This window comes from Mastigoproctus giganteus, chromosome 2 (assembly GCF_048544385.1).
Source record: "Mastigoproctus giganteus isolate SK-2022 chromosome 2, ASM4854438v1, whole genome shotgun sequence".
NCBI classification, from domain to species: Eukaryota; Metazoa; Arthropoda; class Arachnida; order Uropygi; family Thelyphonidae; genus Mastigoproctus; species Mastigoproctus giganteus.
The window spans coordinates 256,507,742-256,527,163 of NC_143576.1; the positions used below are offsets into that span (position 1 = coordinate 256,507,742).

Genomic DNA, 19,422 nt, shown 5'->3' on the forward strand with positions numbered 1-19,422 from the left:
AAACTATTCAATAAGATGAAAATATACTCCCGAGAATTTCAAAGAGCCGTGTGCTGGTTCCCATGACTACCATTGTTGTATAACAACTTCCAGCAGCTGTGGACGAATCGACCAACTGCATAAAGGACTGAGTCCCAAATCATTAAAGAGTAACGCGTATCGTATATGCTCTCTTGCTCTCATATGCTGTCCTAGAACACCTGAAACGAGGGAGGGAGGGAGTAGCTGAAGTCGTGGTATAATGCTCTGCAGCCTCCTCCTAGATTCAACTAACGCGTTGTGTTGCTGCTACGTTCGTTCTTTGATAAAAGCGCGGGCGTCTGTTTTCAAACAACCATTCGCTTGTTGGTTTTCAAGGTCGTTAAATAATCCTATTCGTAACAGGATCATTTGCGCCATCGATCAAAGCTTTTCTTTTTATTGAGGGGAATTTTTTTTTTTTACATTTAATACTTGAAACCGAATAAAGATCAGCCTATTAAAGATGCTGATATTTTAGAAGAAATCAGTCTCGTAGCTAGAGAAGCAAAATCTTGCGTAGGAAAACAATTTTGCGGATATTTCTTTAAAAATTAAATTTCTCCAGTACAAAATCAGCATCGAAGTTGGCAAGGTACGTATTTTGACAAGCCAGGCTCGTATTCAGTTGTATTTATTATATTATCATTTGAAATGAATATTTATTTACGCGAATTTTTATTTATTTATTGCAGTTATTTTATACACTTATTTTCCAAAAATTTATAAATCTTTATTTAATATCTAGTAGGACCCCTTTGTGCGAATTTCAACCCATTGCACTAGGTGTCTGAGGAAGACTGGTTTCAGTCCTCTTCCATCAGGATATTTTTTAGCTGCTGTACTGTGGTTGGTAAAGAACTGCAAAGCCGAACGGTTCTTTCCAGCATATCCCAGCCATTCTAAATTGGAGTCAGATCTGGAGATTAAAGAATAGACGGCCAGGGTAGATGTTGGAAATCTTAGGAACGTTCCTCGAACCATTCAAGTACAATTTTTGAAAGTGGACAGATGCGTTGTAGTCTTAAAAAGTCCATCACAATACGGGAAAAATTAAGCATTGCAGGTTGAAGTTGGTCTTGTCCAACTTTATCTTTTCTATGGTTTCCTCTCCAGTCTTGTTAGCACCACCCAGTCGAATTTTTCGATTTCTATATAAAAAATGGCTTTCGTATAGGCACACGAATTTTATATGGTGGGTTTATATATATATGGATTACTCTTGGATTACTAAATACCAGATTCTTCAACCCCCACGGATACTCTGGTTCGAAAACGGTCTTTCATCACCAAGCACGCGTTTTTTTGAGTGGACCGGGGTTCAAGCCCGTGACTGCTAAATGTCACGGGGTTTGGTCTTTCATGATTTGGTCTTTCGTCACCTAAACTGAATTTTTCAGTCTTTTGCTGTCCATTGGACCTTTTGTTCTGACGCACAATTTATTTTAAATTCCTGCACTCTCATTTTTCCCCCCTTTTAGAGCTAAGTTCTCCTGTTCTCCATTCGTCTTCCATTTTTCATACTTATACTTTTGAGATGGTTGCTTCTGACACAACAGTGATTTCCTTCGTTATCTCAACTGTGGCTCATGCTTAACGTGCTCTAACAATAACACCTTTCTGAACATCGGAAAGATGAACTGTCTTCCCCCATGACTGGATTGACTATAAGAGGCCCCATGTAAGCATACAGTATTAATCTGATACCAAGGAATTCGGGATCATACCACATACCAACTTACATTTGCATATACCATTTTGCATGGTCTTCGATGTTTGTAAACTAATAGCTGTTTTTAACTTTCAGAAATGAAAGTTAAAATTTCAAAACAATTTTAAATTTCAGAAATGTTAATTCGATTTTTTTATCACGAGTAGTTTTTTCACAAATCACTTCAGTTGATGTCATGAGTTCTTCATTGAATGTATTAAGTTAGGAATAAATGCTTGGAATCTGTAAACTAAATCTTCACATGTTGGCAACGCCGCCTTCAATCATTTGTTTCTTCACAATGAGAGCTCCATACAATTCAAAGAGTAAGAAGGCATTGTGTATCCTAATAGCATCTATTAGACAAGTCGCAAATGGAGATACCCTACCGATTCCATGTCCTCCACTTATATTTAAGAAAGCAGCAGCAGACAGTGCTAAAAGTGAAGCTTCGGAAGATGAAACTGAAGTCTACACGACTGGAGACATTGAGTCCAGCCCTCAACAGCATGAACTAAATGATTTGGTTAAGAGATTTAAATTTATCAAAGGGATCTGCAGAACTCCTTCGTTCTAGATTTAAATCAAAAAATCTACTACTGTACATGAGACGTTTTTCTCATGGTACAGAAACAGAGAACGAGAACTAGTCTCCTGCTTTTCTGAGGACGAATCTATGGTTTTTTTGCAGTAATATAAATGACTTAATGAACTATTTAGGAATTGGTTACAATCCTAAAGAGTGGAGACTTTTTTATCGACTCCTCAAAGAGGAGACTCAAAGATGTGTTGCTCCACAATAGAAATAAATATGGCTCAATTCCAAAAGTTCACTCTGTGCATGTGAAAGAAACATATGCGAACTTGAAGTTATTGACAAAAATTAATTTTGAAGAACGTGGTTGGCGGCTCTGTGCTGACTTTAAAGTGAAAGGTATGTTACTTGGGCAGCGATCTGGCTACACAAAAATGCCTTACGTTTTGTATGAGTGCGACAGTCAGGCAAGGAGTAAACACTGGAATTTCAAGGTCTCACCAAAAAGGGGCAATTTATTGCCTGGATCAAAGAACATAGTTCATAAATCATTGGTAGACCTAAAAACTGCCCTCCTTCCACCCTTGCACATCAAATTGGGTTTGATGAAACAGGTTATGAAAGCATTACCTCATTGATCACCCAAAAGAAGCTAAAACAAAGTATTTTTGTTGGACCTCAAATTATCAGATGCGGGACCAAGATTTTGAGGGAACGATGAATTAAAGAGAAAAAGAGGCATGGATTAGCTTCAGGTCTGTTGTTGAGAGCTTCTTATGGAAGAAACAACAAGGACCCAAACTACAAGAATATACTATAAAATATATATATATATATATTTTTTTAATGGCAACCCCAAACACGAGAGATATTAGAACCTAAAGTACTCAGTACCGTGCTTAGGTTGGAGGTTGAGAAGACGAAAGAAGATATTTGTTGACATTAGAATTGAACTTCTGTAGATTGTAATTTTCAGGAAATACGTATGAAGGAAGGTTGTTCCAGAAAACGGCAGTTGAATGAATAAACGAGGAAGATGAAAAGTTGCTTCTGTGAGTTTGAAGTCGGACAGTAAATAGATTGGCTGCACGTGTTTGGACTGTTTTGAAAGAGAGAGAGCGGGAACTATAGAAGCCAATTCAGAAGAACAGTCCCCATGGAAGTATCTGTAGAAAAGGCATGCAGCAGAAACAGTACGTCTTTGAGACAGAGAGTGGAGAGACTCTGTTAGAGATGAGTCATTAATTAACCTAACTGCCCTCTTCTGAATGGAATCTAGAAGCATGAGAGAGGTTTTGGGGGCACCGCCCTAGATGTGAGAACAATGTTCCGTGGTAGGGCGGTTATGCAATTTGTACAGAGTGAGCAGCTGTTTGGAAGAAAAGTAAAAAGAAAACAAGTTTTTTAGATGCAGAGGAAGCAATATTTGTAATGTGCTTGTGCCAAGAGAGATTAGAAGTCAGGGTAATCCCCAAAAGAGATATATCATTTTGCCTAGAAATCGGAGTGTCAGCAAAGATAAGCATAGGAGGAGAAGAATCCTTTTTTGCAAGGTTTCTCAAACTGGAAAGTGGAATGCAATGTGCTATCATCAACAAAACTAGGGATAGGATTTCTTGTCAATGGAAGAAGGTCATTAATATACAAGAGGAAAAGAGTGAGGGAAAGAACTGAACCTTAGGGGACACCAGCATTAGTGGAGAAGACGGAGAGCCATCTGCCATTACCTTCAATGAGCCGTCAGAGAGAAAACTGGATAACCAATTACAAAAAACAGTTGGAAAACCATAAGATGGAAGCTTGTTTAGAAGACCTGTATGCCAAACACGATCGAAAGCCTTTAAGATGTCAAGAGCAACTGCTTGTGTTTCACCGAACTTTTCCATTCAATTTGTCCATAAATAGGTAACATAAGCCAGAATATCACCAGTGGATCGACACTGACGGAATCCATACTGCGATCGTTGATCAGACGGAAGGCTTTTAGGTAGTTTAAGAGTTGGCAGTTACTTGATTTCTCCATTACTTTAGAAAGAGTAGAAGTAATTGCAATGGGACGATAATTGGATGGGAGGGATTTGTCATCCTTTTTAGGAACTGGCTCGATATGAGCAAATTTCCAAGCAGAAGGAAAAACACGTTTGGAATGAGAAAGTGAAAAAAAAGGCGGCAAAGAACAGGGGTAATTACAGGAGCACAGGTTTTGAGAACAAGTGAGGAAATACCATCAGGACCTGCAGCTTTTCTTTCTTAGCATCAAGATTCGTCGAAATCCTTCTCACATCCTTTTGACGGAAGACCACAGGAAGCATTGAATAGTGGGAGGTGTTTTGCCAAGTTCGTTAATACATGAATTGGAAGAAAAATGGGATGCTAGCAAGTCAGCTTTGTCCTTGGCTCAAGTGACAACAAAACCATCTGATTTTGACAGAGGTGGGAGCAGAGATGGGCAAAATTTGCGGCCAATAGCTTTATAATGTGCTTGTAAAGGGAGATTAAAAGAGAGAGATTAAAAAGGCAAGAGACCAGAATGCTCGGCTACAATTAGGGCAAGAAGCAAGTTTTCTACTCTTAGCCTGTTCAAAATCTAGTTTGGACTGATTAATAACTGCTTTACAATTGTTGCGAGCTTTGGTGTAGGCAGAAAATGAAACTGAAGAATTGGAAACAAGCCAATTATGATATGCAACATTCTTCTCTTGAACAGCCTTAGCACATTCATTGGAAAACCAAGGTTTAGATAAAGGAAGAGATTTTAAAGTGCAGTGTGGGATAAAGAATTCCATTCCTACAAGAATAATTTCACTGACACGATCTGAGCAAACGTTGACATCAGAAGTTTTGAAACAGTAATCTGACCAAGGAAAAGAAGAAAAGAAATCTCGCAGGTCATCCCATTTTGCATTCTTCTAATGCCAAACAATACGAGGTTGGGAATAGCCATGAGATAAAGGCTCCATTGGAGAAGAGACAATCCAATCACCAAGTTGTGATCTGAGGTGCCTAAAGGACCATTCACTTCGACCGTGTACTTAGGAGGGTTGTTTGTGAGAAAAAGATCAAGCGTGTTGGCTGTATGGTTAGGATCGTCCGGTATTCTTGTAGGTAAATGAACAATCTGTGCAAGGTCATTAGTAATTGTAAAAGCCTCAGCATCTCGACCAGCTGGGTCGGTGTGATTAGAAAACGGAAGTCAACTAGAGTTGTGAACATTAAAATCACCAAAGAAAATTTACCGCACTGTTAGGAAAGTTGGACTGGAGAAAGTAGAGTTGTAAAGAGAGGAAGTCGAAGAGCTCCGAGTGATTAGTGGAGTTGGGAGAACGGTACAGATAACAGATGAATTTGACACAATGAGGTAGAGAGATTTTAAGCCAGAAAAGATCGAAAAGAGGAGATTCCAATTTACCAAGTCTCTGACAGGGAATATCGGAACGGACATATGCACAAGTACCACCTTTGAGGCGAAAGGAATCATAGAGCAAATAATTTGGGCATCTGAGATGAGCAGTAGTTGAATCAACCGATAACTGAGATTCTCTCAGAAAAAGTACATGGGGTTTGGCAAACTGCAAGTGGAAGTGGTCATCATTGAGATTAGAACTGAAACCAAGTATATTTGTGAAATGAACAATGAAGTGTTTGGGAGGTTTAGATCTTTTCTCAGATAAGCTTATTCTATTAGTTTGACAATTCATGGTGTATTCAATAGTAAGAAAAGGTGGAGGGAGGGACATGCTGTATGAAGTAAAGAAATTTTTGGATATGGCGTTCACATGATAAGAATATACCCAGATCCTTGACATGACGTGGCCTCGACAATGCTCCCCGCATACACGCTACTCGGACTCCCTCCAGTAAACTATCTGGCAGCGTAGAGGCAGCAAGATTATATACTAGCCGATCCAGAACCCTCCTAGAGAGTTACCAATAGGTTCGGTCCGGTTTACTAATTAGCAGCCGGCCTGCGAACACCGTTTTACATCTGTACCCTCGAAATGTAAGGAAGTTTAGATCTCGCCATGATATCCATCATAACCTCAAAAGACATCAATCATACTGCATGATGGTAGAGATGTGGAAAAGCTGACAGCAACTTAGCTCTGGAGACTAAACATGGGTTCCACCACTTCAGCCTTCAATAAGCAAAGTGGTGGTATTCCACTGGTCGATGAGAGCCATCTACCACCTAGTAGTGCCTGGTAACAGAGGGGCGGCATTCCTCCGTGTGGTGTGGGTGCCACATCTCAACCTGTGCTTACATTGGTTCATACCTGGGTGGTCACCCACAGTGTGCTTGCGCATGGAGGTTATACTCAGGATTACTAACAGTCCGACCATCGCGAAGGTGCAAGCAGAAGATTTGGCTGTCACAGAGTGTCCGGACTTCGCCGAAATTGGGTCCACTTGATTTGAGTGTCACCGGAATATCAGTTCCATCAGAGTTTTAGACTCCCAGGTAGCAAGCAGAGCTTGTCTGGCATATCTGAGAGAATGTCTGCGATAACCTCAAGGACCGAACCATACGTTGGAAAACTTCAGAAGCTGGGCTGCAACATCAGTGTCAAGGTACATTTTTTATACTCCCATATGGACTACTTCCCAGAAAATCTAGAAAGTGTTAGTGAAGAACGTAGTGAGAAGTTTCACTAGGACATTAAAAGACATGGAGATGAAGTACCAGGGTAGGTGGAATGCTAACATATTGGCTGACTATTGCTGGATGCTGAAGAGGGACTGTAAAGTAGAAGGATCTGCAAGAAAAGAAAATTTGACCCATTGTAGATTAGTTTTTAAAATGAGAGGTGAGTGTTTAGTTTACCTTTTACCACACTGCCCTTCTTAATAGTGTTTTCAACATGTATTTAAATATAAATGTAGCATTTTATTATAATTTCAGTGCACAAATTCTGCCAAAATTAGTAAAGATTTGAAGTGAAAAATATTTCTGCAAAAACATGACGTGATGGAAATAAATGGAAGTTATTTTTGAAATCAGCAAAAGACCAATTCTTCAACTAAGCCTCTGGGGTTTGCTGTGACAGTTCCGAAAAAAAATTTGGAAAAAAATCCACAGAAGATTCAGATAGTGATAATTAAGATAAGATCTTGCACCAGTCTATGAATTAAATGATCACCCCTCGTGCATTAAAATAAAAAATAAATAAAAAACAGCTCCTGGAAAATGTTTTGATCACTAGTGCAGTCACGTAGCTTGTGGGCCTCAGTGCTTGAGGGGGAGCTGTTCCCTTAACATGTAGGCAACAATTGCCACTGTCGAAGTAAGGTTACAAGTGAATTGAACACATGGAAAACAAAAATAGTTTAAATTACAACCATCCTCTCAGACTATTAATCTGCAGTAACTTGGAGTAGCTCCTACGAGATGTCTAGCAATGTCAGCAAAATAACTGAGGAGGACGTCCCTCCCTGCAGTTGAATCCTAAATCGCACTTGGAATTAAATCGTACTTTTTCTACTTGAAAATATGTTAAAAAATAAACTGGTGGCAATATCGCAGCTCGCATGACCCCCTAATGTTTCAATATTTTCCACTCCACTCGTTGCTGGAAAAGTTTCGAAATTGTCTTGACATTTTCTGAAGTTCGAGCCCCGTCTGTCCTTGTATTCGGAGCCCTACGGAAGTCGAAAACACAATGGACAGCTGCTCGTTTGTGTGTGGGGTCGTGAAATATCGAAATGCGATCCTCCGGCTCCTCTCCGCTCTTAGAGACGCCACGACCTCGTTTTGAAACTGTCGATGAGACAGCATTTGGTTTTTTTTTCGTTGTCCTTGGGAGGTATCGAGTCGAAACTGTTACAGGAAGTGTGTTCGTGTCAGTAACCCACTCAGCACAAGTGTTAATCACACGAGCGAGTTGTCGAGGGTTCTCAGCTTCTTATATGCATTTCCACCCAAGAGTTGCCGAAACCTGCACAGATATAGTTTCAAAGATATCTCTTTGAAGACACTGGTGTCATCTCCTCGTTAATAAAAATGAAAAGGTTCCTGAGTGCTCTGTTAATATATCTCAGGAACATTTTTCCAACATTAGACATGCAAGGGATGTTTTTTCACAATCCTACTGTATACGCAACAAGGTAAGAAAAAAAATTAAAAAAACTATAAATGGTAGTAATCGGTTTTTTTTTTTTTTTTTAGGAGCATCAGTGACTACGGCTATATATATTGCTCCGTGTATCATCTTCTTCTGGCGTTATAACCCAAGGTGGATCTTAGCCTTCTCAACGATGTTCCAACAGTAAACCCTCCCAGAAGTCAAATTGCTCCATCTACACTGTCTGTAAACTGCATGTGTCCTCTGGTCGATTTTCTGTTTTCTGGATGAAAAAACCCGAGTTTCAGGGAGAAAAACTATGCTACCCTCGCGTTAGACACATTAACTCAGCCCCGATGTGAAAAAGGCCTATAGAAATTCCTCACGTCATCGATGGGACTCGAACTCAAGTCTTTTCCAACCGGTGTAGGAAGGAAAAGGATGACGATCCTACCACGAGGGCACATAAATGGTAAAAAGGCACATCAACAGTTCATGATGAACTTATGTTCTTGTTGTTATTGTAGTTGGGTTTTAGGAGCATGAGCGACTAAGACCATGTTGCTGTTTGCTGAGCGAAAAACCATAGTTTCTGGGAGAAAAAGTCATGCTACCCTCGCCTGAGTTCGAGTGAACAACGAGACTCGAACTCCGGTCTTTTCCACCCGGTGTGGGGAAGACGGCGATTCTACCAACTGTGCTACCCACGAAGGCATGATGGACTTACTTATTCCAACCCTTTGCAGAAAAAATCTGTTCACTATCGACAGTCAGGAAATCTAATGTTTTTCTCAATGCATGCGACATGTAGATCGGTCTCAGGTGAGAGTAGCATGGTTTTTTCTCCCGAAAGTTTGGTTTCTCTTCCAGCAAACAGAAAGTTTGACCACAGAACACACGCGATTTACAGACGGTATACACGTAGCAATATGACCTTAATCGTTGATGCTCCTAAAACCCTACTATAACAGCAACGTGTTAAATAAAGAATTTGCATAAGATATGTCACACATGAAGAGAACTGAATATCAACAACAAACAGTAATCTTGCACAGTGATGACCGTCCAGATTATGCAGAACAAAAACGATACATTGCCATAAATAAATCAACTGGTTTTTGACACAACCGACAACTACATAAATTGTCCCACCTTTTTTCCACACTTGCTTTTATCAGTTTCCATTAATTTTTAATCAAAATTTTTCCTAAATTTAGTTTTTTACTAAATTTCATTTTGTATCGATGTTTATTAGCATGTATTTTACATCAGAAACAGAGACACATTATTGCCATATTAGTTGCAATCTTGGTCTATGACACCTGACGAAGATACGAGGGTTGTGAGTTATATGAGAATATGCTTTCTTCTTGATTTTTCTTCTCTTCTGCATATAAACTATAGTCTTCTACCTAATTTCTTGCTCCCTTTTTTTTTTACATTTATATATTTTTAACTATTTTCTTACTACTTTTTCCTCTTATACTGTATATATATATACACTGTGCTGCCACTTTATTAGGCACACCCCTGCTGTGCACACAAATCGTTTGTCCCACAACGTTGCAAGTCACTTGACAACAGTTGTTGATATAAATGCAGCAGAACAACCTGTCTAGTATTAATTAAGCGTCACACTTTGGTCACACTTAACGTTTGTAAAGCGTACAAAGGGGCCACAATGTCGCACATCACGTCAGAATACAACCTTGGTACGCAGAACAAAATATCGCAAAGGGCCACTAGTCGCACTTTGTCGCCAATGGTCTGCAACAGCCGACGACCACATCGAGTACCTTTGTTGTCAATGAAGAATAAAAGAGCACGCCTCCTGTGGGCACAGCAACACCAGCACTGGACTATCGAGGATTGGAAAACAGTTGCTTGGGCTGATGAGTCGAAGTTCCTGGTGCACCATGTTAATGGAAGGCTCAGAATTTGGCGAAAACAACATGAATCCATGGATCCGTCATGTCTGACGACAAGGTGGTGGGGAGAGTGTTATGGTGTGAGGAATGTTTTCTTGGTACACGTTGGGTCCATTGATACCCACAGATTCACGTCCGAATGTCACATCGTACCTAAACATCGTCTGACCAAGTGCATCCGTTCATGTTGACAGTTTATCCTCAGTCAGATGGTTACTTCCAGCAGAATAATGCGCCAGTGCACAAAACCCGAATCACTATGGAATGGTTCCAGGAACATGACAATGACTTTTCTTTGCACCAGTGGTCCGCTCAGTCCGCGGATCTCAATCCTATTGAACATCTTTGGGATGAGCTGGAAAGGGCTGTTCGCTGCAGGTCTACACCTCCGTTGGATCTCAAGGAACTGCGTGACACACTCATGTCTGCATGGTATTCCATTCCTGCACAACAATGAAGCATTTTGTTCAATCCATGCCTAGACGAATTCAGGCTATTTTGAATTCGTCTAGGCATGGATTTACCTAGTAGCTCAACAAGCTACTAGGTAAGTGTACCTAATAAAGTGACAGCACAGTGTACATAGGTGACTAATCCGAGTTTAATAATTGTAGTGTGAAATCTGATAAATGGAATGACTGGAAAGCATTGGATAAATGGAATGATTGGAATGTAATTTGGAAACAAAACTGCCAGTTATGATCTATATGGAACAGGGTGTATATCAAACTGGAATGTATAATTCCTAAGTCCTGAAGCTCTCCGTCAAATTCGTCACGTGATTATTCAAATAGCAATGTGAGTTGATGGCTGAGCAAGACAATCCAGACTGGAATAATTGCCGTATTTGCATTTATTAATATTAACTGCGGTCTGTTATTATCGAACAAGGATTCCCGACAACACGATGGCCGATGTCAACAGTGTCGGACAGTTTGGCTCCCGTGATTTGCTGATTACTCGATACCAGTTTACAAACCCTCTGTTTGTTGCCCTCGCGTGTAGAGTGTTGATATAATAACCGTCCTCCAGCGTGGGGTGGAAAAGAGCTGAGTTGGAATCCCGTCAATGAGGAGGTATTTTTAAGGGCCTTTTTCAAAACGTGGCTGAGTTAGTGGGTCTCAAGCGATGGTACCATGGTTTTTACTCTCGGAAACTCGGGTTTTTCGTCCAGCAAACCGACCACAGAACACAGGCAATTTACAGACAGTGTACAAGGAGTCGCTAATGCTCATAAAAACTTTGGCAGAAGCCAACTTTCCAGATCATCTCAAAGGTGTTCGACTGGGTTCAGGTTGGGGGCGTGGTCAAGCCAGTGAAGCATTTGCACGGACATATCTTCAAATCAAGAGGCAACAGGCTGTGTAGTGTGACATGGTGCCCATCAAAGTGAAACAGAAAGAGGACAAGCCTCATACTGCTGTCAGAGTGTATAAAATTTTCACGGAATACACCGGTTTGGGAAGATTTACATTTATTTTATTTTGTTAATAAAATTAATGTAAAACCACGAGTAAGGTAGGTCTGTAAATTTCTAAAAATAGCTTTCAAAATAGTGAATGAATATAAGTATATTAATTTCAAATATGGTCAAGAGATGGCGCTATGAATAATTCCGCATTATGATGTTATCTTAGGCAATCGGTAGTCCATAAACGACGCCAAAATTTTGTATGCAAGTTCAGTGAAGCGGTGCGAAGGTCACGCTTGTAGAAAGATGTCGCTTCACCCTCACCCGTACATCCCAATTAACACCGTTATTATCCCAACAGCTGAGAAGTGGGTTAAAGAAGCTATTTAGCATAGCACGCTATCATCTTCAGTTACCATAGTGACACAGCTTTTCTGGAGCCGAACAACCGGTTCTAGGCCCCAATAACGTTCTGATGACCAGGTGGGGAGAAGACGCAGACTTCGCTTTGCTGGCTTTGTATCTTCGTGTTTGGCTTTTACGCTCTAACTGGAACATTGACCTCAACCCGTCCATTCACGACCATAGACTCGTGGTTAAAGTGGGTTACAGAAAAACTAACAATTCTGCGTACCATCTGATACTTCAGAACCATTCTTAGATAGTAATTCCCCATTTATAAATGCATCTCTGCTCAGCTAGAGACTGGTTAACCCCGACTGAGACAGTCCCAGGCCGTTTCCAGAGTGTCTAGATTTGACAAGCAGAATGTGTGCAACATTCTGTCTGTAATTTTGCAAAGTTCGCTAAAGCCATGAGGTGTACGTACATTGTTGATTAAAACCGTTTACTAATTACTTTTGTTCAGTCCAGCCCCCAACGAGGAAATTGGCCATAGAACCAGATTTGCACAGCTGCTTTTAACTCTTCATCATGATTCTCACGAAGATATAACTTGCGGTTTCCAAACAAATACACTTTGGGCAAAAAAATGAAATGTACAGGGATTGTTTGGTTGGTTGTTGTTGGGTTTTAGGCGCATGGGCAACTTAGGCCATATTGCGCCATACATGATATGTCTGTAAATTGTGTCTTCTGTGGTCGATTTCCTGTTTGCTGGATACAAAACACAAGTTTCCGAGACAAAAAAAACCATGCTACTCTCGCCTGAGACCGACTAACTCGGCCACGCTGTGAAAAGGCCCATAAGAATTCCGCACGTTATTAATGGGACTCAAATTCAAATCTTTTCCATCCGGTGTGGGGGGGAGACGGTGATCCTACCAACTGTGGTAGCACAGTGGCAGGATCATTCTGTATCCCATAAAATTGAGGGCAATACTTTTCCAGTTGACGGTTGGGTTTTAAACTTTTTCAGAGTTGCAGATTCGTCGTGATTCCACTGCAATCGTTCTAATTCGGAGTCAAGATCATAAAAATGTAGCTAGATTTCATCACTAGTTACCAAACGAGACATATGTGGATTAGCAAAAATTAATTTCAAGTTCTCTTTTGATGATTCCACCATCTGGTGTGTGTCATAACTGAAAAAGGTTTACGGGAACCCATCTAGCTCAAATATTGAACATTCACAAATACTCCTGTATAACTGCTAAAATGCATCCATGGAAAATGTTAAACACTTTTTCAAACTCAGACGCTTCAATTGTGCTTTCAATTTTTTTTCCCTCCACAAGGGCAAAGATTGATTGTTTCTGATGGCCGACCAGACCTTGGATCAAAGTTAACTGACTCCCATTCTCTTTTGAACTTCGCCGACCATCTTGAAACAGCACCATAATTGGGTGATAGTTCCCTAAACACAACAGTCATTCTATCATGGATTTCATTAGCTATTTTATAAGACAATAAGCTATCAAAATAACCTAAATCGATTCTCAGAACTTTTTGACCACCCTTCGTGATATTAGCAGTCTCCTAAACAATGGTATAGGAGGGGAGTTTCGTGATTGCAAATGTCTCTCCCCTCCGAAAAAAACGAACCCTAAAACTTACTCTAAAAATCGTTGTGCACGCTACAGGAAGTCCCCTCCCAGCCATAACGTTTTACTGTGCTTGAATATACAAAGCAGGATTGAATTTGGGGATGAATGGTAGAAATTAGGTGTCGAATTATTGGGTGCTTTTTCAACGGATGAATGGGGTTCAAAAAGTAATTATTAGGTCTAGTCAACTAGGGGCCACTCTTGGATAGAAATCGCATATTTCTTGCAAGACGATGTTAATAAAACGTTGAGGACTACCGGACGCCTGATCTTGGCATTATTGAAGGTTAGGGTAATTGATACTTATCAGCGTTCCAAGGTCATCTGGGAGCCCGAATCGCAGTTTTACGACCCGTGAAGCGAGTGTGATCCTGGAGGAAGTGGCCCAGAACACTTCACACACGTCTCACAACCAACCCCCCCTTTTCTCTTTTTTTTTTGCCAAGACGAAGCTGTTGCTATTATGGTAAACCCAAATCTTGCCTTCCCTTTCCCCAACCGTCTTTGCACACAAAAACCCCCTCAAAAATACCTCCCCGGCTTTCTATCGCCCTACTTTCTCCGCCCGCGGCAAACTTCTCCGCCGCTGCCAGGAGGTTGGTCGCGTTGAATCGCAGACCTCGGCGTGGGAGAAGAGGAGTGTCGGCGTTGCCGACAGTAGCTCCACTTCCCTCCTTCCTTTTTCCTTCCCCTCCTTTTCCCCACCTCCTCCTCTCCGGCGTTACGACGTGATGCAAGCGGATGCGGTGGTGGCATGCGCGCGCGCGCGCGTTCGTGTTGGTAAGGTCCGTTAGTCAGTGCCACGATGAAGTAGCCGAGTGCCGGTTGTTCGGCTCTGTACTCACGTCTGCTATGCTCCGCTTCGGGGTTCGTGTTCGTCAGTTTTTGTAACCGTCCGTCCCTCTGTGTGTGTGTGTGTACGCGCGCGTCGATTTGAATGGCAGTGGCCGACAAGAAAGGGATGAAGAAAGAAAAGGACATCTTGATATTCTTCGACGGCCAGGTCAAAGGTAAGCATTTCAAGTACTTCGGTCACCGTAGTTAGGAAAGCGGCGTGCTGTCCGCAACTTCCACCGACTGCGAAACCCGAACAGGATTTCTTGTGCCGGTCCTCTTTTGCCGCCGGGTTCAATCACCCAGTCGGTGAGACGTGAGGAAATTGCCGTTAACGCATGCGCAAAGGTGTAGCAGCGCGGCTTGTGTTTAGAGTTAAATGTTTACGCCGTTGTGATCGTTTGCCGACATTCTCAGACGAACGTTTTCGTCTGATTTTTAATTTTTTTTGAAATTTTCCTGAATTCTAAAAAATCCACTTAAAGATAGAAAGAATAAAAGTACAATCACTCGAAACCGCGTATACAACGTGAGGTGTGTTTGTCGGTGTTTACGTTGGCCCGACCCTTCGAGGAGGGTAACTCGTCTGCTTTGAACTCAAAGGAAGTGTACAGTTTCTTATCAGAGGGCATCGCATCGAAGGTGTCGCTCTGAGCGTGAGCGTACACACACGGCCAAATATGGCGGGAAGCTAGTAAACGTATTTCCCGGATGTTTCCACCGGTGAGAAACGCAACATTTTCAATTTCGTCATTTGCTCTCCTTCCTACGCCTGACAACAACCCTTCCGATGTCCCGCAACTCCTACTTTCCTTTCTGTTTTGTGCTGTCAGTTTCTGTTGTTGTTATTGTGAACTGAATCCCCTGAGGATGTGGGCACTGCACACGAGAACTGCGATGAATGGAAACTCTCAAGCCACCGGGGGAGACAACGGGGCGAATTGGAAAGGGTGTACGCGAGTATTAGGTGGGGACAAAATGAGTAAAGTCATAATCCCTCTAGCTATTGCGAGGAAACTCCAGCTGTTTCCTCACAGATCGTGTACTGAGAAGGTGGTGTTCTGGGACACGATTGTACATCACTGGAAGCAAATTACTGATTTATGCAGCCACGTCCAACCCTGGGATTTCCCGCTTCCCCTCTTAATCTCTCCATTAGTTTCAGCTGTCAGGATTGCCTGTCTGCCCTTTGGTTGTAGAAGATGGACATTAATCTTCGGATATGTTTGTTTATTCAAATTTGTTCAATCATTCAGCAAATTTACCCTATGTATATAAAGTGCTTAGCATCATAATACACAGCCATTTCTGAATAAACAGAAAATTTTTAAGGTGGCATCGTTTTAGGTTATATCTCATATCTCATTAGGTTATGAGATATAACCTAAAACGATGCCACCTTAAAAATTTTCTGTTTATTCAGAAATGGCTGTGTATTATGATGCTAAGCACTTTATATACATAGTCTAAATTTGTTCGCAAATTTACCCTTAATGATTTGAGCAGAAGAGCCAGAAAACTTTGCAACATCGATGGTCAGAATCATTGATCGTTGTCTGTCGTGAATCTTTGGAATCAGACCGCGAGGCATTGCAAAGTCATATTTACTTTTCTCAGAAGGAATGAGGTGTTGTTGCGACACCAAAAGAATATTAGCAAGTCATAGTGCCAGCCACTACACCCTTCTGTTACATTCCCAACGAAGGATTATTACTACACACCTCGTATGTTATACAAACGGTCACGCAATGTCTGATCGAGTGACTTCTGGTAGTTTCTCCTTACGGACTGAAGCGACCCCTCCCTTTCTTTTGAAGGGGTCAGAGGGGTTACTTTTGGTGAAACCGTCAAGGTATTGACAGCAGTAATAGACCTTGATGTTTTCCCCTTTACCTCTTGATATAAAACTAGAAAAATACAGGAGCATTCTCTAGCCCCCTCCCCAACTCACGGATCCATATAAAATTGCTTTTATTTATTATTATTTTTTTTTTTCGGGGGTGGAGGCATTTTCTACAGGCTGACACCTACTTATGGTCTTTCTTAAATGGAACTTGCAGTGAGGAAGGATATAGGGCAGTACGCAGAAATTTATAAACTGAAAGGGTTCTCATCTGTTAAAAAGAGAGTGCAGTGCATAGGTTGATCTATAAATTTTTTCTGAGGGAGTTGGGGGAGAATTCTCATGTCAATTATGATAGTCTAGACTGCCTACATGTTGTGTGTACAGGGTATAACGTCGGTACAGCCATTTTTATTATTATTTTTTTCATATCACAAGGATTATAACGATCAGGAAACTAAGGTGAAAAAAAAAAATTCAGAATCCTTTGTATTTTTTCTAATTCTAATTTCGGGGTACGTCTCTCCCCTTAATCCGCCTATGGTGCAGTGGTATCAGAGGATAAGTGCATGATTACTTTCTGTCCCTTTTGTTATAGCTACGCTATAGCGCTTAAGAAAGCTTTGGTAACCTCTTTTATGTAGGGGTCCTGGTGGGTCGCGTCCAGCCCTGCTATGAAAAGAAGAGGGATTGTGGCCTATTAAGTCTTTCGCTAACTGTAGGGGATGGAACCATACAAACAACACCCCTGCGTATGGTTTGATAGTTCAGGGGGTAGTAATCTGCTTTAATAGAGGCGCAGCTGAGTACCACTATGGTACGTGCAATACTAAATGAGATGCAGGGAGAAAAAAAATTAAATACGATGCTGTTTCTTGTATTTTCTCTATCTTGTGACCTCCTGACCGTGTGGTCGTCCCTAAGTATAAGCAGAAAATTAATTAATTAACCGGTACACCTGATTGTAGTGTAGTGTACAATACGCTTTGATGGGAATGTGTATGTACTAAAAGTTGACGTATGTAACCCCCCCCCCCCAAGTCTATATAGGGACGCTTTTAATACCAAGTATAAAACAGAGCGGGCCTAGCAACTGGAGGCAGACGGAAGGAGGTAGAAACAAGAGACTTCCCTTTTGTACGGCTGCGAAAACTGATCTCGCGTGCACCCTACACAAGACGTCACCATTGTCGCAACAACTCCATAAAAGACACTTCGCCACACAAGGCTTCACTGATAGCGGAAAATCATCGTCCCTACACATGTTTATGACGTCAAATGCTACAAGAACGCCGTGGATGACTTTCTGGGTTTGTGTGGTCGCGAAGACTTACCAGGGATGTCAGCCGTGCGTGACCGCCCCTTTATTGCTTCGGGAAAGGTGTTCGCCGAGCCAAAAAAAATTTCGTTCTACGCAAAGTCGACTCGCTAGGAAATCTGTCCTCGAATTTTTCTCCAAACTGCGCATGCGTGCAACTAATAAGCGTATCTACCGCAATTTAGAAGGAGAGGATTGTAGATTATTGCCCTTTTCCCATCGGGGAACAAATAAGCGACGAGTAGTGTTCGAGAGGTTGGGGGTGTAACTACGGCCGCTGCTTGACCTCGTAACGTGCGATGGTAGTCTAAATCGAGGCCGCGCTAACCCGTTCGCTCGAAAGGGCGACCTTCTTCCGGTAAGGGCAATTGAAGGTCATCAGTGAAGCTGAGCGAGTAGTTGGGATAGCTACCCTTCATGGGTCACTTGATTGGAACCTGTGATCAACCCTCTTTTTTTTTTTCTGTGTTTTCGGGCTTCAATTGGCCTCTGCCAGTGACACTGACATGCATCGTCTGCTTGTCCTGATAACTGGCGAACATCGTACGGTCCCAGAAATGTCTGCTGCTATTCTCATGACGTCGCGTTTCGCTGTGCACAGCAGTTATTTCGGATTGTCCCACCCACGGCCTCGTGGCTGCCACATGATAATGTTGTATATAATTGTAGCAGCTCTGCAATTAAGATTGCAATAGAGTAGGGGTTCATTGAGAGGGTGGAAGCAAGAGGGAAAAAAAAATTAGCGCCTTCGTATCCTTGATAAGCGAATGGCCCTGGGATGTTCCAACAAGGACCGTCCGAATACCCAGTATGAATTCACCCTCGGGCATACCCTTAAGTTACTAGGTGGAAACTCTTTGTATGATTGAGTCACACGAACAGTTCACTAAAAAAGAAAAGTGAAAGTAATCAAGCTCAACTCGAGTTGAAAGCAACTGATCTTTAAGAATTTTAATTTTAAGCAATACTTTTTTTTTTTTTTTTTTTTTATGAAAACCCCAAACATGAGATATTAGAATCTATAGTACTTAATGCCGTGCATGGGTTGGAGGTTGAGAAGATGAAAGAAGATATTTGTTGACATTAGACTTGGATTTCTGTAAATTAATTCTCAGGAAGGTTGTTCCAAAAAGCGGGAATTGAAGAGATAAATGATGAAGAAGAAAAGTTAGTTCTGTGAGTTTAAAGTTGGACAGTGAAAGAATGCTGACTGGACGCACGTGATTGGACTGCTTTGGAAAAAAAAGCAGGAATTATAAAAGCTAATTCAGAAGAACAGTGCCCATGGAAGTATCTGTAGAAAAGGCACGCAGCAGAAACAGAACATCTGTGAGATAGAGGGTGGAGAGACTGTTCGAGATGAGTCATTAATTAACCTAACTGCCCTCTTCTGAATGGAATCGGAAAGCCTGAGAGAGCGGTTGGGGACACCGCCCCAGATGTAGGAACAATATTCCATGGTAGGGAGGATTTGCGATTTCTACAAAGGGAACAGCTGTTTGGAAGAAAAGTAACGCCAAGAGCATAGGAGAAAACCCAGTTTTTTTATATGCAGAGGAGGCAATATTTGTGATGTGCTTGTGCCAAGAGAGATTAGAAGTCAGGATAATCCCCAAAAGAGATATCTGATCTTTACTAGAAATCAGAGTGTCATCGAAGATAAGAATAGGAGCAAGAGAATCCTTTTTGCGAGATATAAGACAAGATTGAGTTTTAGAAGGGTTGAAATCAACTAAGTTGTCTTTGCCCCACTGGAGAA

The 19,422-nt window shown here is 41.5% G+C and overlaps 1 protein-coding gene across 2 annotated transcripts in view; it reads left to right on the forward strand.

Annotated features, from left to right (window-relative positions):
* The first annotated feature begins 14,459 nt into the window (after positions 1-14,459).
* Positions 14,460-19,422, forward strand: part of LOC150090404 (SLIT-ROBO Rho GTPase-activating protein 1-like) — a 240,856-nt gene continuing 235,893 nt past the window's right edge. For both annotated transcript variants that reach the window (XM_090389853.1, XM_090389857.1), the window contains exon 1: positions 14,460-14,678. In XM_090389853.1, coding sequence (XP_090245979.1) covers positions 14,606-14,678 — 73 coding nt within the window. In that variant the 5' untranslated portion in view covers positions 14,460-14,605. The remainder of the gene's footprint in view (positions 14,679-19,422) is intronic.